This window comes from Toxotes jaculatrix, chromosome 15 (assembly GCF_017976425.1).
Source record: "Toxotes jaculatrix isolate fToxJac2 chromosome 15, fToxJac2.pri, whole genome shotgun sequence".
Classification (NCBI taxonomy): Eukaryota; Metazoa; Chordata; class Actinopteri; family Toxotidae; genus Toxotes; species Toxotes jaculatrix.
The window spans coordinates 554,892-581,798 of NC_054408.1; the positions used below are offsets into that span (position 1 = coordinate 554,892).

At 47.2% G+C, this 26,907-nt stretch overlaps 1 protein-coding gene across 1 annotated transcript in view; it reads left to right on the top strand.

The window, feature by feature from the left end:
- The first annotated feature begins 1,132 nt into the window (after positions 1 to 1,132).
- The window catches only part of LOC121194072 (titin-like), a 183,268-nt gene continuing 157,493 nt past the window's right edge, over positions 1,133 to 26,907 (top strand). The window contains exons 1-37 of the mRNA XM_041056636.1: positions 1,133 to 1,349; positions 5,683 to 5,786; positions 6,124 to 6,327; positions 6,976 to 7,263; positions 7,400 to 7,482; positions 7,642 to 7,856; positions 8,014 to 8,089; positions 8,213 to 8,368; positions 10,863 to 10,922; positions 11,086 to 11,344; positions 11,442 to 11,508; positions 11,623 to 11,820; positions 12,296 to 12,438; positions 12,535 to 12,683; positions 12,774 to 13,001; positions 13,255 to 13,496; positions 13,762 to 13,994; positions 14,075 to 14,239; positions 14,344 to 14,512; positions 14,631 to 16,327; positions 16,422 to 16,703; positions 16,840 to 17,106; positions 17,469 to 17,741; positions 17,834 to 18,097; positions 18,182 to 18,442; positions 18,578 to 18,838; positions 19,069 to 19,332; positions 19,523 to 19,783; positions 19,890 to 20,150; positions 20,323 to 20,583; positions 20,740 to 20,884; positions 21,022 to 21,190; positions 21,416 to 21,647; positions 21,856 to 22,140; positions 22,230 to 22,355; positions 22,530 to 22,718; positions 24,125 to 24,175. Coding sequence (XP_040912570.1) covers positions 5,696 to 5,786; positions 6,124 to 6,327; positions 6,976 to 7,263; positions 7,400 to 7,482; positions 7,642 to 7,856; positions 8,014 to 8,089; positions 8,213 to 8,368; positions 10,863 to 10,922; positions 11,086 to 11,344; positions 11,442 to 11,508; positions 11,623 to 11,820; positions 12,296 to 12,438; positions 12,535 to 12,683; positions 12,774 to 13,001; positions 13,255 to 13,496; positions 13,762 to 13,994; positions 14,075 to 14,239; positions 14,344 to 14,512; positions 14,631 to 16,327; positions 16,422 to 16,703; positions 16,840 to 17,106; positions 17,469 to 17,741; positions 17,834 to 18,097; positions 18,182 to 18,442; positions 18,578 to 18,838; positions 19,069 to 19,332; positions 19,523 to 19,783; positions 19,890 to 20,150; positions 20,323 to 20,583; positions 20,740 to 20,884; positions 21,022 to 21,190; positions 21,416 to 21,647; positions 21,856 to 22,140; positions 22,230 to 22,355; positions 22,530 to 22,718; positions 24,125 to 24,175 — 8,575 coding nt within the window. The 5' untranslated portion in view covers positions 1,133 to 1,349; positions 5,683 to 5,695. The remainder of the gene's footprint in view (positions 1,350 to 5,682; positions 5,787 to 6,123; positions 6,328 to 6,975; positions 7,264 to 7,399; positions 7,483 to 7,641; positions 7,857 to 8,013; positions 8,090 to 8,212; positions 8,369 to 10,862; positions 10,923 to 11,085; positions 11,345 to 11,441; positions 11,509 to 11,622; positions 11,821 to 12,295; positions 12,439 to 12,534; positions 12,684 to 12,773; positions 13,002 to 13,254; positions 13,497 to 13,761; positions 13,995 to 14,074; positions 14,240 to 14,343; positions 14,513 to 14,630; positions 16,328 to 16,421; positions 16,704 to 16,839; positions 17,107 to 17,468; positions 17,742 to 17,833; positions 18,098 to 18,181; positions 18,443 to 18,577; positions 18,839 to 19,068; positions 19,333 to 19,522; positions 19,784 to 19,889; positions 20,151 to 20,322; positions 20,584 to 20,739; positions 20,885 to 21,021; positions 21,191 to 21,415; positions 21,648 to 21,855; positions 22,141 to 22,229; positions 22,356 to 22,529; positions 22,719 to 24,124; positions 24,176 to 26,907) is intronic.

Here is a 26,907-nt window from a genome sequence, read left to right on the forward strand (position 1 = left end):
AAGGAAGGAAAAACGTTCCTCTGTCACGGCCACTTTCACCTGGAAATGTCTGGTAAAAAGGTAAAATCAGTGTTTGGTGATTAGCGGGAAAAGGTTTTATTCACACACACACCGTGGGTGCAGAGTAAACAGGGTTTCCCAGGTGCTATCCAGCAGCATCACGTGTTCAGAGGTATGTCCCTGATTCCACAGATGTCTGCTTTCTGTCTGTCCCGACCGACAACAGCGTCCGAATCCAGCGTTTCCACAGACGGTGGCGGCTCCTCTCCATCCGTCCCCGCCGCGTTAGCGTTGGATTTAGCTCAGAGGACTCTGTGAGACGATTCATTGTCTCGTTCAGGAGAACAGGTAAAAGAAACGTTTTAGTTATTAAGTGGAGGTTAGGAATGGAGGGAGCTCAGGTGAGAAGTACCTGCAGTAAAAGTACTCCGGTACACTCAGCTCCAGGGACAGTGTCTGTGTAAAAGTACTTTCAGTATTTTGATTTTATATTGATTTTATATTTAAACAGATGTGAAACAGCTGTTTTCATATGAACAGTGTTCATGTGTTAAATTCCCATCACATGTTTGTGTGTGTGAATGGTATGAAACCACTGACTGCAGCTGACAGGTCCGTCATTAAAGTGATGTGATCATGAAGTGAGTCTCTGGGTTTTGGACTGTTGACGTCTCTGTGACGTCTCAGCACCTTCAGTTTCAGGATTTTTAACCTTTGTTTTTAACAGCACATGAAGACAAACTAAACCTGCTGATTATTTTCTGGATGTTTTGATCCATGAAACGTCTCCGTGTGTTGATGGAGATAAAGTTTGAGACAAAGTTTGTGTGAATGGTTCAGGTCCACAGGCTGAGACTGAGACAGTCCTCGTCTCCTGTTAGACCTGATGCAGTAATGACTGGTGGATTAATGTCTAAAGAGTAAATTTGGAAACTCTCTCTCTGTCTGTTTCTTCGTTAGGTAAACCGGCTGACAGGTGGGAGAAGTTGCATAAAATGGCTCCCCTGCCCTCCCATGATCCCCTGCGGCACCCTGCGTGGCTGACCAATGACACGGCCTGTCCTCTGTGATGTCACAGAGGTATAAAGCCCCCCGCCGCCCGGCTGCCTGCTCTGAGCAGAGTCAGCGTTCCCGGCCTGGACGCCTCGGCTGGAGGGACTGCTGTCAGGAGGGAAAACAAAACTACACGGCGCTGACGGCCTGTAGTTTTGTTTTTTTTTCTTTGGGGTTCCTTCGAGGCTCAGCTGTTCTCCTTTTGGATTTTCTGACTAAATTTCCTGGATAAAGAGATTTGTGTTCTTCTGAAGACAGCCCTGCTTTGGGCATCCCAGGCATCCTTGTGCAGACAAGTAAGTGTCTCTAAACTTTTCCAAAGTGTTGTGATTGACAGGCTGCAGCTGACTGACGCCTGCTGGATTTTAACACCCTGGTGTTTGTGGGGACAGACAGAGAGCGGACTCTGTCCTGCCACACTCCGTTCAGTTTGTAGTTACTGACATATTCGAGGCTTTTTGCTGCTTTTCCGTGCTGAAGGTTATAACGGGATGTCCCAGAATAGCCCCTGATAGCATCAGGCTGGACTCTCAGCTGGGCGGCTGATGGCTTTTTAAGGGAATCAGCAGCAGGGCTATCAGTTGCTCCTCCAGCTATGTGCCACATGGTGGCTGTCAATCAAACGGAGGTGTGGTGGGTTGGGGGGGGGGGGGCTGTTATTTTTAGTGCTTGGTGTCCTGTGTTAGATAAACCCCCTCCTCGTTACATTACACAGAGCTGTGAGGACAGGAAGTGTCTGAGAGCAGGGACGCCGCAGAGGGGCTTTTATTTTGGATGAGACTGAACAGCTGTTCTGTTCTTCACGTGTTTTTCATTTTCATTTTGATCAATTAAAAAAATTAGAGTGTAGTCTGTAGAGTGTAGTCCTAGGGAGGACTGAAAAGCATTTTAAATGGAATTTAAAAAAATCCAAAAATTAAATAGATATAAGTAAATAAGTTGAAATGAAAACACAGAAATTAAATGTTGTTACCAAATATGTTTTGTGTTGTTGCTGCAAAGTCGTGGATGAAACCTGAAACTTTCCAAAGCATCAGAAAATGAATGAATGAATCTTTACTGAAGGAGAAGCTTTAATAAGAAAACACTCTCTGTGGCCCTGCACTCAGAGTGAGAAAGATGAATGAATGAATGAATGATGAAAATGCAGAATATACTGTCTGTGTTGTTGGATTGTTACTGCTGCTGTTTTAATGTTGTTGAGGTGAAGCTGCTTTGAGCTGATGGTGTGTTGTGATAAAGAAATCGGAACCTGTGACTCAGATTAATGTTGTGCAGTAAAATGTCCAGTGCAGGTTCCTCACCGGTCCCTCACCTGTCCCTCACCAGTCCCTCACCAGTCCCTCACCTGTTCTGGAGTAAAAGTACTTCATGCCGTCACTTTCCTGACCTTTAACCCCATTAGAAACATGTCACGTCTCTGACTTTTTGTCTGACTGATCTGAGGTGACGTGACCGCTCCTGTCAGGTGGTGTTACCTGCAGCCGAGTCATCAAATCAAGTTCAGCTGAAACCAGATCCGTGTTCAGGGATTCGCCGAAACCTGATGTGACTCCGGCACGAACCCGATGATTCCTCCGCCGTCTGCGGACAGGGCTGAGGACACATTAAATAAAATTCAGGATCACGTAACTTTGAGAGTTAAAAATCTTTCAAACTTTAAAAATCGATATTTAAATGTCATCTAGAGATTAACTTTAAAATCCAATTAAAAACGAATTAATTAATTAATTTATTTATTTATTCCTGGAAACTCCCTGATTTTCCAAACCCCTTGCGATGTAGATGTTAGGAGGAACATGGCTTCCCTCCCTCACGGATCAATAATTAGATTTTAACGGGAAACGAAAACGTATGCAAATTCTGGGATTCACCTGATATTTGATGTTAAACAGGAAATAAATGAATCGATTATAAAATATTAACATTACATTTTACATTATTTCTGTTTTTCTAATTAAAACAGAGTCCAGTAAAATTTAAAGTTAATGGTAAGAAAATAAACTTGTTTAAAACAAAAAAGTTTAAAAAAAATCTGTGTTTTTCAGCTGAAATGAGATTTGTTATTTGTTCGCAGCTGAAATGAGTCTGATTGCGGTCGGGTGTCGTCAGGTCGTGAATTGGACGATCGGATTGGACGATCAGACCATTGCAGATGATTTTCTAACATTTAATGGCGGGCTGTGGCGTCAGACAGATGCAGCTGCTGCCGTTCGTTTCGTTAAATGTTGGGAGCGTGACAGAAACTCTCAGCTGGTCCTCCCTGTCCGTCAGCTGGCCTGGACCAGGACCAGGGGGACCTGCTGCTAACACAGATCCAGGGACAACCAGGGGCCAATCAGGGCCAAACACGGACAAAGCAGGTCCAGTTAATCTGATCTGAGCCACAACAAACAAGAGCTCAAACTAACTGGGTTAGCATAGCCGGGACCAGATGGGTCCAAGGAGGTCACAGCAGGGCCAATGGGAGCAAAACAAGTTAATCAAGAGCCAATCAGAGCCAATGATTTGAACTTCTGACATCACTACAGCGACTTTACTCGACTCTTCCCATACCGGGCTGTTTCACAGTGTAAAAACGAACGTGTTAGCGCTCTCTGGTGGAAATACTCTGTAATGGAGACTCAGTTTCTCTGACATTTCTCGAGTTTGACACGGTTTAGTTCAGATTGGCTCAGGATGGGAAGGTTAAGGTTTGAGCTCAGACATTTGTCCTTGTCCAGGTTAGAACATGTTGTTCAGGAGTTTTTGATAAAATCTGATCAGTTCTATCAGGTTTGAATGTGTGAAAAAAGGTTTTCAGAAATCCACTGACTGTTAAATGTCATTTTTAACCTCTCAAATATCCAGATTGTTCTTTTTTTCTGATACTTTGATGGTGATCTGAGCGTTTCAGAGTCACAGTCTTGAATATGTGAGACTTTCATTCCCAATTTTCTGACATTTTATCAACCAATTAATCAACTGAGAAAATAACCATCTGACAAATTGAGCTGGTTTTAATGAGTTTTAAAATTTAAGGTTTAAATCTGTTGATTTCTCATGTTTGAGAATAAATTAAAATTAAAAGTACAAATAAAGAAACCACAGCATGTACCTGCAGCTATCTCCACCCACGTTTCAGGTCTGTCTCTGCATTTGAGAAAGGATCCGTACATATTACCTGACACCTTTTTTTAAATTAATTTTTAATTTAACAAAAAGCTCAAGTACATAAAAAAAACTGTGCAAACAAAAACAACATTAATACTGAAACAAAAGATTTTATAAAGTCTAAACAAGCCTAAAATCAGACTGGAGCTGAAACCTGAGACCAGACCCCCCAGAGTTAAACAGGTGTTTTAATCTGCTGTGAGCTCTGCAGGGGATCAGCTGGTGGTTTATCAGCCAGACCCCGCGGAGCCTGGACCTCCTCCAGGGACAGAGCTCCTATAAATAAACCGTGACGGGGTCAAACCCACAATCTGAGCTTTATCCCAGCGCGAGCGTCGGCCCGTCAGCAGGTCGAGTGTCAGGACGTCGGATCTGAGCTTTTATCTGTGGTTAACCAGTAAAGGTTAAATTGGTCAAAATTAGTTTACTAACATATCATTTAACACATATTTTAAATATTAGTTATTAACACACTGTGGCTCAGTTGGAATAATTTTGCTTTGCAGACACATTCTCTCTTTACATTTCCTCTCTTTATTCCTATTTCTACACATCAAGAATCACATTGGAGACGGATCAATAAAGTTTTGAGAAGATATAAACTTTATCTATCCAGAATAAACCCCACAATGTCTGGACTTAAAATAAATATAATACACTGAGTTCTGATTTCAACGGGAGACGAGTGAAATGTAGGATGTTATAGGACGTTAAACTTTTATAACCAGCCATGTTTCTGACCCATGCCGTTTCCCATCAGCCTCAGTTGGAGGCTGTGTTTACAGCTAGCTAGCTAATGTTAGCACGCACGTTCTCTGTGGTTAATGTTTCGTTGACTTCATTAAGGTTCAGCGAAGATGGTCGTTAAACTAAACCAGACCTGAGTCGCAGTGGGAGACGGGTCAGTTAGTAGCTTTGTAGTTTAGTACACACACACACACACACACACAGTGCTGTGTCTGTCTCTGAGGACGCCTTCAAAGTGAAAGCCATGAGTGCTGTGACCCCCCCCGTACCTGTACCCGTACCCCCGTACCTGTAAACCAGCTCCAATTCTCCTCAGGTACCTGTCAAGTGGGTTGGTCCAGCATCTTGGACAACTTGTCTCAGTTCTTCTGTGGATTTAGTCTGTCTCAGTGTCTGAGTCCACGATGATGGTATCAGGTCTGTGTGGAGCCCAGACCATCTGTGTCAGGACTCCTTGTTCTTCTGGTCTCTGAGGATGGTTCTTTATGACTCTTTATGAGTTTGGACTTGTTGTCCTGCTGCAGGACGGATGTGGGACCATCCGACGTCCTGATGGGACTGAGGGTGAAGCAGGTTTCTGTGGGACAGTGTCTTCTCTGAGAACTGAAAGCCAATGTCAAATTAGTTTTTCCAAAAATCAGGGTAAATGGGTGAAGTGGAGAAGCTCCTCCTGCTGTGCGTGTGCATTCATTCTGACCATTTGTGTTACTGTCCCTGTCGTCTCTGCAGGGTGCCAACCAACATGTCAACACAGGCGCCGACATTCACGCAGCCGCTGCAGAGCGTCGTGGCACTGGAGGGTAGTGCCGCGACGTTCGAGGCTCAAGTTAGTGGTGAGTACTGAGACGAACTGTACTGGATGTTAATAAAGTTTTAAATTGCTGACTTTCATATTATTGTTGGTTTACTATTTGTTTTAAAGACACATTTAGCCAGCGGGTATCAACCGTCACACTTGGTTTGTTCTTTTCTTTCATTTGGATGAAGCTAGGCTAACAGTTTCCCTCTGCTTCCAGTCTTTGTGCTAAGCTAGGTTAAACGTCCTGGATGTGTCTGTGTTCTGGACTCACGGAGATGAAACTGACATGTGAAACATGTGACTCTGGGGAAGATTGCAAAGAATGTTGGGAGCATCCCATTAGTCAGTAAGGATCTGTGTGTGTTCTGCAGGTTCTCCAGTTCCTGAGGTGAGCTGGTTCCGTGATGGCCAGGTTCTTTCCGCCGCCGCTCTGCCCGGCGTCCAGATCTCGTTCAGCGATGGCCGCGCTGTTCTGAGGATCCCTGCTGTGAACGCCGCACACAGCGGAAGATTTTCCGTCAGAGCCACCAACGGCGCTGGACAAGCCACGAGCACCGCTGAACTCCTCGTTACAGGTGAGGCCGCAGGTGGACTTTATTCGTTTAGTCTGGATTTTGAAGTATTACCAGAAGTGATATGAATCTGAGCTACATCTACGTTCTCTCTGGATCAGTGACAGAAGTTGTGTAACTGTCTGAAAACAGTGATTGTGGTTTTGTGCCTCAGTGTGAGTCTAAATTTATCCTGCTCTCAGCGGGTGGGGGTGGGTGGGGACGGGGGTGGAGTGATAAAACCAATATAGATGCAGCTGCTGCAGCATATCTTTCCTTAAGAGGAATCTAAGGTTATTAAGTCATTAACAACTTGAACCTGAACCAGCGAGGATCTTGTGTCTGAGTCCCCGGTTACAAAAATCCACGTGTCAACTAGATGATAATAAACCAGTTTGAATATGTGAAAGAGAATTCAGGGGTCAAAGTTCATCTTACCTGTATTGAATGAATAGCCAATCAGTGGATTCGCTGATGGAAAGAACTGTTTTAGGTTCCTGTCTGTTTTTTTTAATTCTCTTCAAATGTGTTCGTTTGCTTTTGGCTGCGGCTGTAAACACGTTTTCTTCTCTGGTCTCTCTTGAAAAAAAGATCTTGATCCCAGTGAGGCTACGACACGGTAACCGTGTCCTCATTAGAACAAGGCTAATGAGACAAGTTTTCTGTCCGCAGCGGAGACGGCGCCTCCAAACTTCCTTCAGAGACTGCAGAGCTCCACGGTGAGACAGGGCAGCCAGGTGAGGCTGGACGTCCGAGTCACAGGTATCCCCACACCTGTGGTGAAGTTCTACAGAGAGGGAGCCGAGATCCAGAGCTCGGCCGACTTCAGGATCCTCCAGGAGGGGGACCTGTACAGTCTGCTGATCGCCGAGGCCTTCCCGGAGGATTCTGGGACATACTCTGTGACTGCCACCAACAGCAGCGGACGGGCCACCTCCACCGCCGAACTGCTGGTTCAGGGTGAGGACTTCCGACCGTTCACTCGTTATTTTTGAACGTGCACGTTCAGGCTTCAGGAAACAGGTGACAGTCATTTGGTGTTTGTTTGGTGTTGGATCCAGATCACACTAAATCTCCAGGTGTATTTTTGCTGCAGGTGAGGAAGCTGTACCAACGAAGAAAACCAAGACTATTGTGTCCACGTCCCAGATGGCGACTTCCCAGACCAGATTACAGAGGGTGAGACACACAGGAAAAATACCTGTGCAGTTGAATTTGATGAATGAAAACTGGAACCACAAAAATCTGGATTTTTGTGTTATGAAAATGTTTCCCACAGTGTAATCCAGGTAACTCGTGTAAGGCAGGGTTACTACAACATGTCATTTCCCCCCTCAGAAGGTGGAGGCGAGCTTCCAGGCCACCACCATGATGGAGATGCATGTGGAAGGAGGAATGATGACTCAGCATTTGGCTCACAAAACCCCTCCACGGGTTCCCCCAAAGCCGACCTCCAAGTCCCCGCCCTCCTTCGTTTCCAAGGTGTCGGGAGGGCGTCAGCAGTCACCTTCACCTGTCAGACACGTGAAAGGGCCGACACCCACACCTGTCAGGTACGACCGCAGCGGCCGAGTCAGTGTCAGTCATCACTACTGACACGCCTGGGACATGCAAACATGCTCAGTGTACTTCCTGCCTCACTGTACATGTAGAAACTTCAACTTGTGTGTTTTAATCCGCGTCATAACGTTGTGTCTCTGTCGTCTTCAGACCCGTCTCTCCCTCCACCAGACTGTCCGTCTCCCCCATTAGACCGGTCAAGTCTCCCGTCATGACCAGGAAACAGGTGAGAACCTTTATCGACAGCTCACATCCAGACACAGTGGTTTAACGGGAGCTGACGGGAACGTTCGTGTCAGCGGCTGTTTGTCTCGACGCGACATCATTAATCTGCGTTTTGTTTCGCCAGGTATCTGCCGCTGCAGAGGTCCTGCCGCCCTGGAAGCAGGGAGACTACGTGGCCGAAGCAGGCTACACCAGTATGACCAGCATGACCAGTATCAGCAGCGCCACCCAGCTGCATATGGAAAAGCACTGGGAGCAACAGGTCACCGCTACCAGACAGGTGAGGATGGCGTTGAGCTGAGCTGACAGTCGGCCGGCCCCGACTTTTCTGGCGGCACATGAGTGTGAACGTGAATGTGTGGCTGAATGAATGTGTGTGTGTGAGCTTCACGTGTGCAGATTGGACCGTTCCTGTTGATTTGACTCACGAGTAATTGAAGTGTAGCGGTGCCTCGGCGCAGCTCTGTGAGTGATGTGTTCATGTGTTGATGTGCTGTGAATGCGTCAGGACGAGCATGTTTCCAGGGACGATAAGAGCGTGGCCGTGGCTACTGTGATGGCAGCTGTGGATCAGGCACGTAGCCGGGGGCCGCCTGAGGCCGCTGTGTCCAGAGAGCAGGTACACCACCCCACCCCACCCCGCCCTGACTGGCTGCTGCCATCACTCCTCCTGCTCCACCTGAACTTTGCCGCTCCAGCTGTCACTCCCTTCATCTTTTTTCCACTCTCCATTTCCTCTGGATGTTTTTGCCACTTCTTTATTAATCAGATTGATGTGTTGAACACATCAGGAGCCAATGCTGCAGCACGTTCCTGCTCCCCAGAGGATGAACCGTTTTCTCTTTAACAGCTCACTGATCGTCCCTTTTATGATCTGTAATAAACACTCCACCCTCGACTCAGGATTTCACTCACATTCTATTATTTTCTGAAAATTCAGTTAAAATTTGTGCTGGAAACTTAACGACTGTGGTTTTAAGAGCAGTTAGCGTTGCAACCACTGGGCCCAGAGACTGAAGTCTGCTCATCGTTTTCGTCATCGTTCAGTCGGACTAAACTGCATGTTTCACTCTAATAATGTGTCATGATGCAGAGATGCTGATTATTTCAGCTTGAATATTTTTCTACTCTCGTGTCTCTGATGTGAAAGGTGTGTTTGTTCTTTGGGGCTTTTTGTCGACTGTCTTCCTCCTGTCGTGTTGCCATGGATGTCCTTACATCTGTGTGCTGCTTGTTGTGTCCCCAGGCTGAGGGAGGGAAAAAAGCCGGGGCGGTGGCCACGGTGGTGGCCGCCGTTGACCTCGCTCGTGTCCGCCGGCCCGTGCATGCAGAGGGCGGTCGAGTCGAAGAGGAGGAGGCTGTAGAGGTGGAGATGAGGCAGCAGGTGGCAGCGACGGCAGAGAAACAAACCGTTGCAGTTAAAACAATGGCTACCGAACCGCCGGCTGCTGAACCGCGGGCCGCTGCCACCGTGACCTCAGAGCAGCGCAGAGTCCAGCTCTCCCAGGTCGGATGAGTTCACTGAATTCACAGCAGACATGATAATCATAGAGTCTCATCTTTCTTAACTGCTAAATAAACTCTGTTGGTTGCTCCAGATTCAGAGAACAACAGAAATCTCCTCCCGTGTGGACACGGGTATCACCCCGTCCCCAGTTCCACATTTCACAGTTTCTAAAGTTTCTGTTCCCAAACATGAACTGAGTCACGAGGTAAGCAGTGGAGCTGCAGGCCCGCCGCCGCCATCCCAGAACCTCCATTTCATCTGTAACACACACACACATCTTAACATACGGTCTCCGCTGGTTTGGTATGTGGTGTGATTCACCTGCTCCTCACAGTGTCACCCATCCTAAAATATTTCATCATCACAGCATCACGGCCATCGACTGCACGGACCACACATTCTTTTTTTCCCTGACGTTCAGAAGTTTGATCCACTGTAGATTCATTTTTTTGGGGGGCTTGAAGTTTCAAACCTCCGGTCACTGAAAAGTCAACTTCCGAATAAATGTGGAAAGCATTAATGAACCGGTCCTTTAAATTTACTGACCAGTCTTTGGTCTTTGCCCTGCTCATTAATCTAAGGACTAATTAAACATTAATTCCCACGTTTGCTCAGATTCACTCGCCGCAGTTTTCCAGCTCACTAATCCACAGCTGAGTGTGGACGTTGGGAGCCGCTCTCTGTTTGTGATGATGGTTAAAGCTGTTTACCGTTGGTCGGTCAGGTGTCCATCGCCGGCTCCGCCATTGCCGCTCTGCAGAAAGAGCTGTCCTCCCCCGCTGCTCCCAGAAAGATCATCAAGCCCGTCAAGTCTCCCAGTCCGTCTCGCAGGGCGGTGGCACTGGAGGTGCGAGGGACGCCGGAGCCCCTCCCCCCGCCATTTAAAGACGTGAGATATCAGAATCAGTTTGAGTTACAGACGGGCGGTGCTTACGCAGTGAGTGAAGAGGAGTTTGAGGATTGGGAGCCTCAGGTTGGTCTGACGACTCTTTCCTGTCGTCCTTCCCTCACTTCCCCCATTTTAACCCTGTGTGGACTGTCACCTGCATTCTCCCTCCTCACAGAGGGGAAGCCAATCACACGCTGCCCTTCACCTGCCTCATGAAGAATCCTCTTCCTCATCTTCTTCCTGTCTTCACCTGTTGATCCCTCCATCCTCTCTGCAGGGTTTTTATCTGTTCTAACCAGCTTCCGCCCATCCATCCTCACAGAACGCCTCAGCGTTGTCCTGCTTGGTGATATTTGACTGGTGTCGTATTTTTCGCAGGAGGCGGCTGCCGTACCCACAAGAGCCCAGGAGCCTGTGGTTCCTCCCACTCTTATTGCTGTAAGTACTTTTCCTGGTCCACTTCCTGTTTCCTTCCTTCAAAATACAGCTGAAGCACAGATGACTCAGGATGAACAATGTAACAGTAACAGTGAAGAGTTTCATCGGAACCGACAGCTTTAGTCTGCCCAGGTGTCTCAAGGTGTCACCGTTCCTTGTTCAGGGCCTGAAGAACGTGACGGTGACAGAGGGCGAGTCGGTGGCCTTGGAGTGCCAGATCAGCGGTCACCCCGCTCCGGTTATCCTGTGGTTCAGAGAGGACTACAAGATCGAGAGCTCCATCGACTTCCAGGTCAGCTACGAGAACGGATTCGCCCGGCTGGTGATCCGTGAGGCGTTCGCTGAGGACAGTGGCCGCTTCACATGCACCGCCACCAGTGAGGCGGGAACCGTCAGCACCTCCTGCTACCTGCTCGTCAAAGGTAATGAACAAAGGGCTCGTGACAAACAGTTTCAGATCAATCTGTATGTACATCTGTTTTATACATCTTTAATTCAAATTTTCACTTTCTATTGTAGTGTCAGAGGAAATTGAGAGCAGAGAGGAGACGACTGTCACTGAAACTGGAATTGCACAAGAGAAAACGTAAGTAAAGCTCATGTTGTTTGACCCAGCGGTTCTACTCAGCCTGAGCCACTGAAATATCACAGGTGAGCTTCCACAGCCACCATACTTCATCCAGCTGTTGGTTCTCTTCAGTGTTGCTGTCGAGACAAAGGAACAGATGGTGGCAGAGGTGGCTACAGGAGCGTCTGATGCTCCCTTCTTCGTCAAGAAACCAGCCATGCAGAAACTGGTGGAGGGAGGAAGCGTAGTGTTCGAATGCCAGGTCGGAGGAAACCCGAAACCTCACATCATCTGGAAGAAGAGCGGTGTGCCGCTCACTACTGGATACAGGTACAAATCTGTCATTCGTTTCTGTTCAGACATGTTTGGCATCTCAAAACCTTTTCATGGTCCCCAGTCCCTAATTGTCCTTTGCCCCAGTCCCTAAGCGTCCCGCTCAGTGCTCATGTTGGTGACACAGAGGTTTGATATTTCCCTGTCAGTCAAGTCCCAGTTATTAAAACAAGTTATGTAACCACACCAAAAAACTAAATTACATATGATTCTTTTCTTCTAAGAAACCTGCCTTTATTATGCAGTTTTAGCTCAGGCTGCAATGATTAGTTAGTTGGAAATGAATCGGTGACTGATTAATTGCTCGAGTAATTTGAGTATTTGCTGCTTTTCCCTGTTTTATATTTCTGTAAACTGATGTTTGGAGGAAACACGACGACTGCCTGGGCAGTTTTTGGTAGCGTCAGAGCAGCTGTTCAGGATGAAGCAGTCACCACTGATAACTTCTATTGTTTTGTTTTTTTTCCATCAGATACAAAGTCGCCTACAAGAAGGAGACAGGCGAATGCAGACTGGAGATCTCCATGACCTTTGCTGATGATGCTGGAGAATACTCCATCTTTGCCAAGAATCCTCACGGGGAAGCCTCAGCCTCCGCCAGTCTGCTGGAGGAAGGTATGAATACCTGACTTCAGAAGCCATCTTCTTTTCAGAAAACCATCTGAATGTGTTAGGGAGAGCTCACAGAGTATCTGCATCTCATGTTTGCAGAGGAATATGAAGCCTATATGAAGCAGCATGACGTGACATATAAAACTGAAGTGACAACAACGGTGGTTCAGGAGCCCTCTGTGGTCGTGAGTCAGTATGAACTGGAACAGCGGAGGGTGACAACCCCCATGAGTTTCGTCTCAGAAACGGTATGTTCTTCCTAAAGATCTGTAGTTGTGTGATAACAGGATTATACAGAGGTCTAAGTAATCCCACGTCCATTTAATGTTTTTCTGCAGGAATTCCTCATTTCAGCCTTTGAGGAAAGGATCATCCAGGAGATTGAGCTCCGTATCATGAGGATCACCTACAGAGAGCTGGTGACAGAGGATGGAGAGCTGATGGTGACCGCAGCAGATGAGGAGGCGGTGCGGCCAGCCTTCGACACGCTGGTGAAAAACTACAGGATCATGGAGGGAATGGGCGTCACTTTCCACTGCAGGATGGCTGGAATGCCACTGCCAAAGGTACTGAGCTGAAAGGTTTTTTTGTGTTAACCTGATTGTATGTCATGAAGTTATGTCCAGTTCTGTGTAATGCCATAGTCACCGAGAAATGTACTTACTCATGGCCGCCGTGGCATTTAGCTGATTTTGCTGAGTTTTACTAATACACATGGCATTTAAAACTGAAACTGAAGAAAATGCTTTTACTAATGAAATCTTAAAAACCTCTGTAGTACCTGACACTTGTATAAAATTATCCTCTGTCCTCTGCCAGATTGCTTGGTACAAAGACGGCCAACGCATCAGGCCTGGTGGCCGTTACCAGATGGAGGTTCTTCAAGATGGACGAGCCAGCCTTCGCCTGCCTACGGTGCTACCGGAGGATGAGGGCGTGTACACCGCCTTTGCAGCCAACATGAAGGGAAATGCCATCAGCTCTGGGAAGCTCTATGTGGAGCCGTCCGGAGCAGTAACACCTCAGAGATACACACCGCAGCCAGCAGTGCAGAGGATCAGGTATAATTAGTGACCGTACCAGAGCATTTAACAGCTTCACTCAGGAGTTGGTGGAAACCAAAATACCTACCAAGTTAAAAGCTAGTAATAAACCAGCTGTGTGTTTATTAACTTATTTTTGCTGAAAGATGCTTCAGATCCCTGTAACACGTCCCAGTAAGACTCCAGTGTTACTGTGGTAGATAGCACATTTCAAACTGGAAACAGCCTAATGCTTAACCGGTACCATATCACCTCGGTAGTCATGACTCTATGCCTCTCTCAGGTCCACATCTCCCCGTTCTCTGAGCCGCTCACCTGGGCGTTCTCCCAGCCGTTCTCCCGGACGTTCTCCGTCCCGCAGGCTCGATGAGACAGATGAAGCACAGCTGGAAAGACTCTACAAACCTGTGTTTGTCTTGAAGCCTTCCTCAGTAAAATGCTCCGAGGGGCAAACTGCCAGATTTGACTTGAAGGTTGTCGGCAGACCCATGCCCGACACTTACTGGTTCCACAATGGTAAAAGAAGCAAAGTTTAACATAATCCAGAAATTCACACTTGTCTGTAACACTTGTAAAATTTTTTATCCTTTTCACAGGACAACAAGTGATCAATGACTACACTCATAAGATAGTGATTAAAGAGGACGGTGTTCAGTCTCTGATCATTGTCCCAGCCATGCCACAAGACTCAGGAGAATGGACAGTCGTGGCTCAGAACAGAGCTGGACGGACCTCTGTTTCTGTAAATCTTACGGTGGACGGTAAGTCTGCACCACATTATACTGGGTCAGATGAATTTCAGCTTTGAAAGAAGTATCTGTTATTAAATGCTGTCTTGTTCTTAATTGCATTTCACCATTTGCAGCTCGAGAAAGCCTAGCACGCCCTCAGTTTGTCGAAAAGCTGAGGAACATCACTGTAAAGCAGGGCACTCTGGTTGAACTGGCTGTCAAAGCCATTGGAAACCCCCTGCCTGATATCGTCTGGCTGAAAAACAGTGACATTATCACACCACAAAAGCACCCACATATCAAGTAGGTGTCTCTAATTTTAGCCATGAGTGATTTTCTTATCCTATGAAACAGCCATGTAATACTGTACAGTAGTGAATTATAAGTCCTGATCAGTGTTTTTGAATGTTATATATTTCAGGATTGATGGTACTAAAGGAGAGGCCAAATTCCAGATCCCATCTGCTTCAGGCTCAGACAGTGCCTGGTACACAGCGACAGCCATTAACAAGGCTGGCAGAGACACCACTCGCTGCAGAGTCAACGTTGAGGTGGACTTCACTGCCCCTCAGGCTGAAAGGAAGCTCATTATTACCAAAGGAACCTACAAGGCGAAGGAGATTGCAGCCCCGGAATTGGAGCCCCTTCACCTGCGATATGGACAGGAGCAGTGGGAGGAGGGCGACCTTTACGACAAAGAGAAACAACAGAAACCACAGTTCAAGAAGAAGCTGACCTCTATCAGAATGAAGCGTTTCGGTCCAGCTCATTTTGAGTGCAGACTGACCCCTATTGGTGACCCCACCATGGTAGTGGAGTGGCTGCATGATGGCAAACCCCTGGCAGCTGCTAACAGGTTGCGCATGGTCAATGAATTTGGCTACTGCAGTCTTGACTATGAAGTCGCCTACGCTAGAGACAGTGGTGTTATTACCTGTAGAGCCACAAACAAATATGGAGTCGACCAGACCTCAGCCACTCTGATCGTTAAGGATGAGAAGGGTCTTGTTGAGGAAACACAGCTTCCTGAAGGCAGGAAGGGAGGGCACAGAATCGATGAGATCGAGCGTATGGCTCATGAGGGAGGACCTGCAGGAGTCAGCGCTGACGAGGAATCTGAAAAGACCAAACCTGAAATCGTTCTGCTTCCTGAGCCAGCCAGAGTGCTAGAAGGCGACATTGCACGGTTCCGCTGCAGAGTGACAGGTTATCCAGCACCGAAGGTCAACTGGTACCTTAACGGACAACTTATTCGCAAAAGCAAGAGATACAGGCTTCGCTATGATGGTATTTACTATTTAGAGATTGTTGACATCAAGTCCTATGACTCAGGAGAGGTTAGGGTAGTTGCAGACAATCCTTTGGGCACCACTGAGCACACTGTGAAGCTGGAGATCCAACAGAAAGAGGACTTTAGGTCTGTCCTGCGTCGTGCTCCCGAACTGAAGGCTGCAGAGGCTTCACATGAACCTGGCAGAATTGGATTTGATGTTGTGAAGGTCGACCAACCAGGTGAGGCCACACAGGACAGGGAAGTTGTTAAGCTTCGTAAGACACACAGAATTGTTCATGAGAAAACCTCAGAGGAGTCAGAAGAGCTGAAGAGCAAGTTTAAGCGTAGGACAGAGGAAGGTTTCTATGAGTCCATCTCTGCTGTGGAGTTCAAGTCTCGCAAGAGGGATGACTCTTATGAGGATCTACTAAAGAAGACTAAGGAGGACCTGCTTCATCACATGAAAGAGAAGGAAGAGGCTGAGAGGAAGAAGATGGAGGAACAGGGCAAAATCACCATTCCCACAATCAAACCAGAGAGGGTCCAGCTCTCCCCTAGCATGGAAGCACCCAAGATCTTGGAACGCATCGCCAGCAAGACTGTGGCTCCAATGGATGAGGTGCGTTTCCGGGTCAGAGTTGTGGGCCGACCAGAACCTGAGTGTCAGTGGTTCAAGAACGGCATTCAGCTGGAAAAGTCAGACCGTATTTACTGGTACTGGCCTGAGGACCATGTGTGTGAACTGGTGATCAGAGATGTCACTGCAGAGGATTCTGCTAGCATCATGGTTAAAGCCATGAACGTTGCTGGGGAGTCCTCGAGCCACGCCTTCTTGCTTGTGCAAGGTACAGCCGTTTTACAGCAGGTTTCTCCAGTAACATTCTCATTGTCTTTTTCCTCATTTATTTCAAAGTCTCTTGTCATATTTTCTCATTGCAGCCAAGGCAGCAGTCAACTTTACCCAAAACCTGGAGGATGCCAGTGCCAATGAGAAGGACACAATGGTGACCTTCGAATGCGAAACCAATGAACCTTTCGTCAAAGTCAAGTGGTTCAAGAACAACATGGAGATCTTCTCTGGAGACAAATACAGAATGCACTCAGACAGAAAGGTCCACTTCCTGTCTGTGCTAATGATTGAAATGAGGGATGATGCCGAATACACCTGTGTGATTGCAGATGATGAGAATGTCAGGACGAGCGCAAGGCTCCACGTAGAAGGTAATCTTTACACCCAGAACCTTCCCAGCTGCTGTTTGGTCTTATTTGAGTGGAGTGGCAGATAATGGTTCTTAATTATCATCACCATCACCTTCATATCACACACTTACATATATTAATTTTGTTTTGTATCCAGGCGCTGCCCTGGAGATCATCAAACACTTGGAGAACATAGAGGTACCAGAGACCTACGCTGGAGAGTTTGAGGTTGAGCTGTCTCGTGAGGACGCTGAAGGCAGCTGGTTCTTTAAGGACAACGAACTCTCTCCCAGCAGTAAATACATTATGTCTTCCCGCCGCGGAAGACACACCCTATCTATCAAGGATGTCAAGAAAGAGGACCAGGGGAAATACACCTTTGTATGTGGAGATCTGAGGACTAGTGCCTCACTGAAGATGAAATGTAAGCAACTTTACTGAGTGAAGAATTTAAAGTTTCCAGCAGCATTCCCCAGGCCTCTCCTGGGGAATGTAATTGTGCTCTGAGCTCTAGCTTATTTGAAAACTGTCCAAAAATGAAATGCCTGAACTTGCTAGGTAACTTTCAAGTTCTACAAAGTTCAGCTTCTGCCTTTTTGTCACCATCAGCTGAAGTTCTCTGCAAGTGTCTGTCCTTAGTGCTTTCTGGGACTCTTTCAATAAAGAGAAATATCTAATGAGTGATGACATGACAACGTGATAGTACCCTTTACATTTTGTTGCATGTTTTAGGTTTTTTTTTATAGGTAGTGTGATATAATCATAATGATGTTTTTTCACCTTTAGTACGCCCAGTAACCCTGCTGCAGCCCCTGACTGACCTCACAGTCTGTGAGGGTGACATTGCTCAGCTGGAGGTGAGGTTCTCCCAGGAGAATGTTGAGGGAACCTGGATGAAGAACGGCCAGGCCATCTCTGCCTCGGACCGCATCCACATTGTTATTGACAAGCTGGTCCACAAGCTGCTGGTGGAGAACATCAGCCGAGAAGATGCTGCTTCCTACTCTTTTGTGGTTCCCGCCCAAGACATCTCCACCTCAGGCAAACTGAACGTTCAAAGTAAGAGTCGGGATTAGCGTCAGGTCTAAGTGTAGCAGTCACCAGAACACGTTGAACAACTCTGGTCATCATTTTGTTGTCTTACCTTACAGCTATTGACATCGTGGTGCCACTGAAGGACGTGTCCTCCATTGAGGGCACCAAAGCTGTTCTGGAGGCCAAAATCTCCGCTCAGGACATCAGCTCAGTCAAATGGTACCACAACGACAAACTGCTGATGCCCAGTGACCGAATCCAGATGGTTGCAAAGGGAGCTAAGCAGCGTCTGGTCTTCACCAGGACCTATGCCTCCGATGAAGGACACTACAAACTGGTGGTCGGCAAGGTCGACACCAGCTGTGCCCTGACTGTCGAACGTGAGGCTGATTTTATTTCCCCATGATCCTTTTCTTTGGTTCCACATTCAGTTTCATGTTCTAACCACGTTGCTGTTGTTACAGAGGTAAACATTGTGAAGCACATGGAGGACAAAGTGTGCTCCGAGTCCCAGAACGTCACCTTTGATGTTGAAGTTTCTCACCCTGGTATCGACCCGGTCTGGATGTTCAGGAACCAGCAGCTAAAACCTGGACCCAAATACAAGATGGAGTCCAAGGGCAAGGCCCACTCTCTGACCATCATAGATGCCATGAAGGATGAGGAGGGCCAGTACACGTTCCACGCCGGTGAAAAGACATCCAGTGCCGAGCTTACTGTGTCCGGTATGTCTAAACTTCAGACTGTTTCCCAGACTGAGTTAAAAAGAGTTTTCCTGTTAGGACTGTTTTTGTGTGGTATGATACATGGTCAGATCTGGGATAGACCCCGAAACAAACGTTTCCTTGGACTGCCACCAGGTGGAGCCATCACACGGCCCCTGCAGGATGTGACGGTGGCGGAGTCTCAGACCTCTGAGCTTGAGTGTGAAGTCGCCAATGCCAACGCTGAGGGGAAGTGGCTTAAGGAAGGTCAGGCTGTGGACTTCAACGAGAACGTGGTGAGCGAGGTGAAGGGTGCCATCAGGCGCCTCGTCATCATCATCACCAGACCGCAGGATGTCGGAGAGTACACCTACCAGGTGGCCAACTCCAAAACCACAGCTAACCTCAGGGTGGAGGGTAAGTGCTGGCCTTTCTCTGGACATATTCAGTGACCACGTTATTATATACGTGGTGGTATTTATGTCGCACAGGATGACAAGAGTTACGCACTTCCTGTTAACCCAACCCCCACTCAGTGGACATAAAATAGACACACAAACAACTTCTCCCTGCACACAAAACACACACTGACCCAGAACAGTATGGTTTAGTTTATAAATACTGAGTCCTTTGTTTCCACTTTGCAGCGGTGAAGATCAAGAAAACTCTCAGGAACCAGACTGTGACGGAAACCCAGGAGGCGGTGTTCACGCTGGAGCTCACCCACCCCGACGTGAAAGGATCCCAGTGGATCAAGAATGGCGTGGAGCTGCAGAACAGCGACAAGTATGAGATCACCTCTGAAGGCATGGTCCACACCCTGAAGGTCAAGAACTGCAACACACAGGACGAGTCTGTCTATTCCTTCAAACTGGGGAAACTGTCAGCCAATGCCAGGCTGAACGTAGAGAGTGAGTGTCACCAAGTTGCGGTCAAATCTAAAAACGTCTCTGCAAAGTTTATTGTTGTCTTTAATTAGCAACTTTTAAACTGTCCATACTCCACATGCATGCTTTCATGTTTGAGCACAGGATGTGACCTAATTCTGTCCCAAAATGATGAAGTGGTTTAATAACTTTTATCTGTGACCTGTTTCTGCAGCGATCAAGATTGTGAAGAAGATAAAGGACGTGACGTCACTGTTGGACAGCACCGCCTCCTTTGAGATGAGCCTGTCACATGACAACATCCCAGTCAGGTGGATGTTTAAAGGCGTGGAGCTGAAGCCGAGCGACAAGTGCAAGATTGTGTCCGAGAGGAAAGCTCACAAGCTGATCCTGCAGAACGTGGACAGCAGCAGTGCAGGAGAGTACACGGCTGTGGTGGGACACCTGCAGTGCAGTGCCATGCTCAGCGTGGAGGGTACGTAACGATTTTCTGTTCACACTTAAATCACACGAGAAAAGTTCTCACTCTTACGGCTTTACAAAATGGTTCCGTCTGATTCTTCTGATTTCTTTCTTTGCAGCTCTACAAGTCACCAAACCTATGAAGAGCGTGGAGGTCCCTGAGACTCAGGTGGCCACATTCGAGTGTGAGGTTTCTCACTTCAACGTACCATCCACCTGGCTGAAGGATGGCGTGGAGATCGAGATGAGCGAGAAGTTCAGGATCGTGGTTCAGGGGAAACTACACCAGCTGAAGATCATGAACACCAGCAGGGACGACTCCGCAGAGTACACCTTCATCTGCGGGAATGACAGAGTGTCTGCGACGCTCACCGTTAGCCGTAAGGCCGCCTTCAAATCAAATCTGGTTTCACATGTGACGCAAACAGTGGAAAAGCTTTGGCGGTTGTCCTGAAATCTTAAATTAGATTTAATCACTCTGATATTATTGCTATACATTTCTAACCATAATTTAATAACATGGGGGAAAAAATACTGTTCTTCCCTCTGCAGCCATCCTGATCACCTCCATGCTGAAAGACCTGAACGCTCAGGAGAGAGACACTATCACCTTCGAGGTCACCGTCAACTACGAGGGCATCACCTACAAATGGCTGAAGAACGGCGTGGAGGTCAAGTCGTCGGACAGGTGTCAGGTCCGCAGCCGGCAGCTAACGCACTCGCTCACCATCCGGAACGTTCACTTCGGAGATGGAGGAGAGTACCAGTTTGTGGCCGGCTCAGCCGCCACCGCCGCCAACCTGTTTGTGGAAGGTAAGTCAGAAAACAACAATACTGTAATTTATGATTATTTGTAACTTGTATTTGATTTATTTGGACATCTGTCAGTCAAACTGTAGATTTATCCATTTTCATGTGCATCTTTGTTGGAATTCGTCCTCAGATCATCATTCTGTTTGTTGTTTTCAGCTCGTGTGATTGAATTCACCAAGAAAATTAAGGACATAAAGATCACAGAGAAGAAGAAGGCGATTTTTGAATGTGAGGTTTCTGAGCCAAACATCCAGGTGATGTGGATGAAGGACGGCCAGGAGCTGGACATGTCTGAGGAACGGTACGTCTTCATGAACAATGCCTTGCTCTGTTAGTCTTAAAATAACTGTGACTAACCTGTAATGTCATGTACATGAGCAGAAGCCTTTTCAAATGTTAGACAGGATCTGACAGTTCCCTCCTGTGTTGTACTCACAGTTACACTGTGACAGCAGAGAAGTACGTTCACCGTCTGATGATCCAGACAGTTCGCATGTCCGACACTGGAGAGTATTCGGTGGTGGCCGGATCGAGCGTCTCCAAAGCTCAGCTGACCGTGGAGGGTCGCGACATCCGGATCTCTGAACCCGCTGAGCGGGAAATTACGGTGAGGTGGATGTCAGCTTCAACCAGTGATCAGAGCGCAAGTTTGAAAGCTGATCACTCGTGTTGAAGTTCACTGAAGTGGGAGTAAAACTTACTTTACATGACAGGAACACGTCCTTCAAAGGCAGAGGCAGAGGCAGAGTCAGTGTCAGGCTCAGTACTGTTTATGATGCACGGAATATGAAGCCGGATCCAGAAATCTAAATCCTACCTTCCCTTTTCTTAGGTTCTGGAGAAACACAGAGCGACTTTCGAGTTCGAGGTGAATGAGGACGACGTGGAGGGTCGCTGGCTGAGGAACGGGGTGGAGATCCAGTTCTCGGTGGAGGAAAGGTTCAACTACGTGGCCATTAGGAAACTGCACCGCCTCACCATCTCTGAGACCTACAGGAGCGACGCCGGGGAGTACACCTTCATCGCCGGCAAGAACAGGAGCACCATGCACCTCCGAGTCAACAGTGAGTCCAGCAGGAAGCTCTTTACACTGGAGTGAATGATGGAGATGATGTGATGGGATAGAATCACAGGGATCATGTTAAAGTCCAGCTGAATACACATGTGCTCTGTAAATCAGAAACCAATGAGAGAAGAAACTTGAAAAAAGAGTGTTATAATACATCTCGTCCGTCCCGGCTGACCAAGTCTTTTATTTTCTGCCTTGTTCAGTCCCAGAGCCTCCTCAGATCCTCCGCCACATGGAGCCCCAGTCGGTGGAGGCCGGTAAACCGGCTCGCTTCTCAGTGCAGGTGAGTGGCGTTCCTCAGCCTCAGGTCTTCTGGTACAAAAACTCCCAGGCTCTGTCTCCGGGCTTCAAGTGCAAGTTCCTCCACGACGGCAACGAGCACACGCTGCTGCTGATCGAAGTCTTCCCTGAGGACGCTGCCGTCTACAACTGCGAAGCCAAGAACGACTACGGCACCGCCACAAGCACCGCAGCGCTCAACGTGGAAGGTACAGCAGCATGTTACATAAACAGAACAGGAAAATCTTTTAGGTCAACGGGACGTGTACAAATGCAGGTTTGTGTGTATGTGTTGTAGTCTCAGAGGTGGTGTCTCCAGACTCGGCTGCTCCAGTTGCTCCTCCTGTCGTCATCTCGCCCATCGCCAGCACTTCGGCCCGCGAGGGAGAACCAGCTCGCTTCCAGTGCAGAGTCCGTGGAGATGGTAAGACATAGCATGAGTGTTTAAATATTTATCTGCCAGACTGACGGAAGAAGTGATATGTGTAAAAAAAGAGCATAAACCTCCAAGATGGTGTGACCAGACCTTAATGATGACGACTGCAGTTCATCACAAACACCATCCTGCCACCACGAACTTCCTCTTTCCTCTGTCCAGATGTGAAGATCAGCTGGTTCCACAAGGAGAAGGAGATCAAGCAGTCGGACTTCTTCAGGATGTCTCAGTTTGACGACAGCTGCCTGCTGGAGATCTCCAGGGTTTACCCGGAGGATGAGGGCGAGTACACCTGCGTGGCCACAAACAACGGCGGGACCGTGTCCTGCTCCGCCATGCTCACACTGGATGGTAAGTTTGTTACCTTCAGGAAAATCACGTGAATCAAACTCTGCCCAGTGTTCAGCTCTAATCCAGCTGTTGGTTTTTACCCTCGCGGAGATGTTGTTGATCTTCACCTGCTGTGCTGGAGGTTTAAAAAAGAGGGGCACATTTGTAGACGTGTTTACTCTTATTTAGACCCTGGTTCTTGCCAAAAATAAGCTGTGCGTTATTTATAGTGGTATCCAGACAGATTATCGGACAGCGTCCCCTGGAATCAGGCGCTTTGTGTCTCTTTGTGGTGGAATCTGCAGCAGCAGATTTAATAAAAAGTCTGTCCATCAAACGTAGACCGTTTACTCAAACTGAACATCACTCTGCTGACTGAGATGAATGAACGTCAAATAAAGTGCATAAAGTCAACAAACATGCTTCCTTCCAGGGCAAAAACAAACAGTGGACAGTCCTGCTGAGACTCAGTGGCATGTCTCCACCGGCCGAACCAGTCTAAAGAAACCTTCCATTGGCCAAAAGCCAGTTTTCATCCAGCCAGTTACAAGCTGCGTGGTGCCACATGGGGCGGTGGCCCGCTTTCATGCGTGCGTGTCCGGCATGCCGAAGCCAGAGATAAGCTGGTTCCATAACCGGCAGCCGGTTCAGCCCACCAAGAACGTGGTGTTTCATTTCGATGAGGTGACGAACACCGCCACGCTCATCGTAGTCGATGCTTTCCCTGAGCACGCGGGGCAGTACACCTGCAGGGCGGCAAATAACGCTGGAGAGGCTGTGTGCTCGGCCACCCTCACCATTACCACAGAAGAAGAAGGTAACTTCTGGATCTGTTGGTTGCAGCCAGATTCCCTCTGACACCACCTGTTTCTCCTCCTGCAAGATCAATCCACCCTCAAATAGCTTCTTCATTGACTCTAGATAAAACTCTTTAAGGGATGTCCCAATCTTTGGCCTTTCTACACTGATTATTTATTTATTTATATTTATATTCCCAGACTGCAACAGATAACTGCTCCTCTGCAGGTCTGTGGATGGTTTTTCTTAAAGTAACCCTGTTAAACATAGACAGCTTGACCGGGACATCCCCCAGCCCTTTTCCAAGTCTGACTAACCCACTGTTCCAGGCGAACCACCTCATTCACGAGTCCACCTGTTTGTTTGAATCCTTGGATCATCACCTCCCTCATCACTCCCCACTGGAACAAACGCATCTCACTCCTCCTCAACCTCCTCTCTTCTCCCGCACAGGAAAACCCTGAAAAATGCATGAAACTCACATGTGTAATGTCTGTGTTGTACCTCCATCCTCTGGGAACGTGTACTGTATATGACGGACAGGTTTGAAGACCCTCACTGGATCTGTCCGGCACGGATCAGTTCATTAATTGTTTTGTATTCATTGTTGTCATCTCTTTCCTCCACAGTGACTCATGTGAGAGAGCAGATCGAAGCCAAGATTGAGCAAGAAGTCAAAGGTAAGGTCATGACAGATTTCTGACCATCACCAGACCATTGTCCCACATGAGAAACAGGCAGAGGGGAAAAGGGACAGTTTATTGATTTTTCACTTTGAAAGTAATTTGTCAGCAGTTCACTTTGATCCAAGCTTCGGCTCAGTGAACATGGTTTTTAAATGGAGATGTGTGGGTGCATGCGTTATGGGTCATTTACAGGTGGCCTGTATCCACAGACTGCCTTTAGGGTTTGGATTTGGACATGTCATTATGTTGAACTGTCCCTTTAAGCGACCTTTGAATTTCCACAGTTGCATGTCATTTATATGTGTTTTGATAGAAAATTCCTATTGTCTGTATTATTCTACCTGCTCTATTTTGATAATATTTCATGGTTTCCCCCAGGCGAGCTCTGATAGAACTTGCTTGTGCCGGGTTTTGACACTTTGCATCCAAAAATCCGTTTTTTGTTTTGTTTTGTTTTGTTTTGTTTTTTTATTTTATTTTATTTTGGCATGAAGGTTCCTCTGATCTTTTCCCAGAAAAGGCGCAGGATATGTATCTTTTAAAGCTTCCGGATCTGAAATGCCCTTTAAAAGATATGGAGGTTTACTGCATCTGGAACTGATACCTTCCTCCTGCAAAATATTTCTTAGTCTGGCTTGCAGATAGTGGGATGTGACTCCTGTGGTTTGCATTCTAAATAACACCAGTAAACTATATTAGTTCGAATAAACGCCTTCTCACCCAATTTTACAGCTTCATTTGTGTAAGTTTTGGATGATATAGCTTCTGGAGAGCTTTGCTTCTCATTGATACTTGTGCATCATTTATTTCCTCTTAAGTTTAAGGATTAGAAAGGGCGTTTATTCTCCTGTCTGCAAGTCAGGTAAGGAATATTCTAGTAAAAAGAAAAAGCAACCAAAAACTTAAACAAGCGAATGTTAGCGGCCCATCTTGGAAACATGCATTTTTTTAATAATAATAAAATAATTTATGTTTTGAAGAAATTTCCACAGACGAAGGATCAAAACTTCCTGCAGGTTTCTAATAAAAAGAATCAAGTCTTGCGTTTATTCGAACAAATATGGTGAGTGAAATTATTTCTTATGGCATTGTGACTCCCAGCATGCATTTAATATTTCCATTAATGATTCCTTCAAATCCTTTTCTCTTTTTTACCCCTGGAGGCTGAGTTGTCTTAACAGTTTTCTCTTTCTTTTTGCAGAGCTGTTCTATCATGGAAGCAAAGAAGAAACTCAGCAGCACAGCAGCGCACAGGTCACTCGACAACTGAGAGGAGCCTTCTCCGACACAGAGGAGTTCTTGGATCATGGCCTGGTGTCGGCCAATCGCTGCTCCAGCAGAACCTCCTCCATCAGCTCGTGGACAGACAACATCAAACCTTCTTTCACCAAGAAACTCAAGTTCCAATCAGTCCTGGAGGGGGAGCCAGTTCAGTTAAAGTGTAAACTAATTGCTTGCCCTCAACCTACTATTCTCTGGTTTCATAATAATAGATCTATTCCTAAAGAGTGTAGACGTAGGATCTGCACTGACAGCAAAATGCACATGCATACTACCAGTCTGGTTATTGATAGTATAAAAGAGAAGGATGCGGGAAGTTATAAGGTGATGGCGATAAACACAGAGGGTTCTGCCGAGTCCACAGCATCCCTTTTGGTGTCACTCAGGGAAGAGCAGTCCGCTAACTACCTGGGCTTTGTTCGATGCTCTGCCAAAGCCCATGAAAGCATAGACATCATGGCTGAGCAGAGAAAAGAGAGGAAGTTTAGGGTCGACCTCAGGTGCGTAGGGTCTCCATTTGACAAGATGTCCAAAGTCCATCAAGGAAGATCTCTGTCAAAATATTCTCCAGTGCGTACCGTGTATTTCCGGTCTGGTTCCCATTCAAAAGAAAAAGAGTCAGAGAAAGACTCTAAACGTTTGGAAACAGCCTCTGAGCGCGCCCCGTCCCCTCCCCCCATGTTTGACAGGTCTGAGCGCTTCAACGACAGATTCAGTGATATCTACTGTGACCGGCGCACCGGCGCCAGGTTCAGTGACAAGTTTAGTGACAGGTGCAGCGACAGGTACAGCGAAAGGTTCAGTGACACTGAGAGCCTTCACAACGAGGTAAGAGCAAAACTGACCACACTCCAAAAAGCTGTAAAACAGAAGAAAAGGCTTTCTATCTCTACCATGTCCTCCTCTGAGTTTGAGTTAGAATCTGTTGCCAGTGAATCAAGCTATGCTGATTATGTGGAGAGGCTCAGGGTCAAGCCTGCCTCACTACCTGATGTCCAGCACTTCAGTCGACCCTTAGATTTGGGGGGAAGTCATAGGGAGTCCCAAGGTAAAACCTTCCATGGGGATCCCTTGCAGCCTCGTGCGAGGCATTCATTTGAGCCTCAGTCCAGGACCAGGGCCATTCAGATCATGAGAGGTGATTTGGTTGATACACTGGTGCCACAGACACACGGGAAATCAGGTGAAAAATATTCACAGACACTGGAGAATAAAAACGTTGAGAGTTTTGTTGAATCTCGTGCAGATGTTAGACTGAAGCAGATGGCTGACCACAGGGTCGACGCTACAAAAGTAGAACTACTTAACCTTGAAGCCCCATACTCTGAAACAACCGCATACACTGAAAGCAGGGAATCTGCCAGAGTTGTGCCTGCAGAAGAGTCAGCTAGGCTTAAGCGAGTCACATCCACCAAGGAGAAGTTCCTTAGAGAAGCAGCAATACC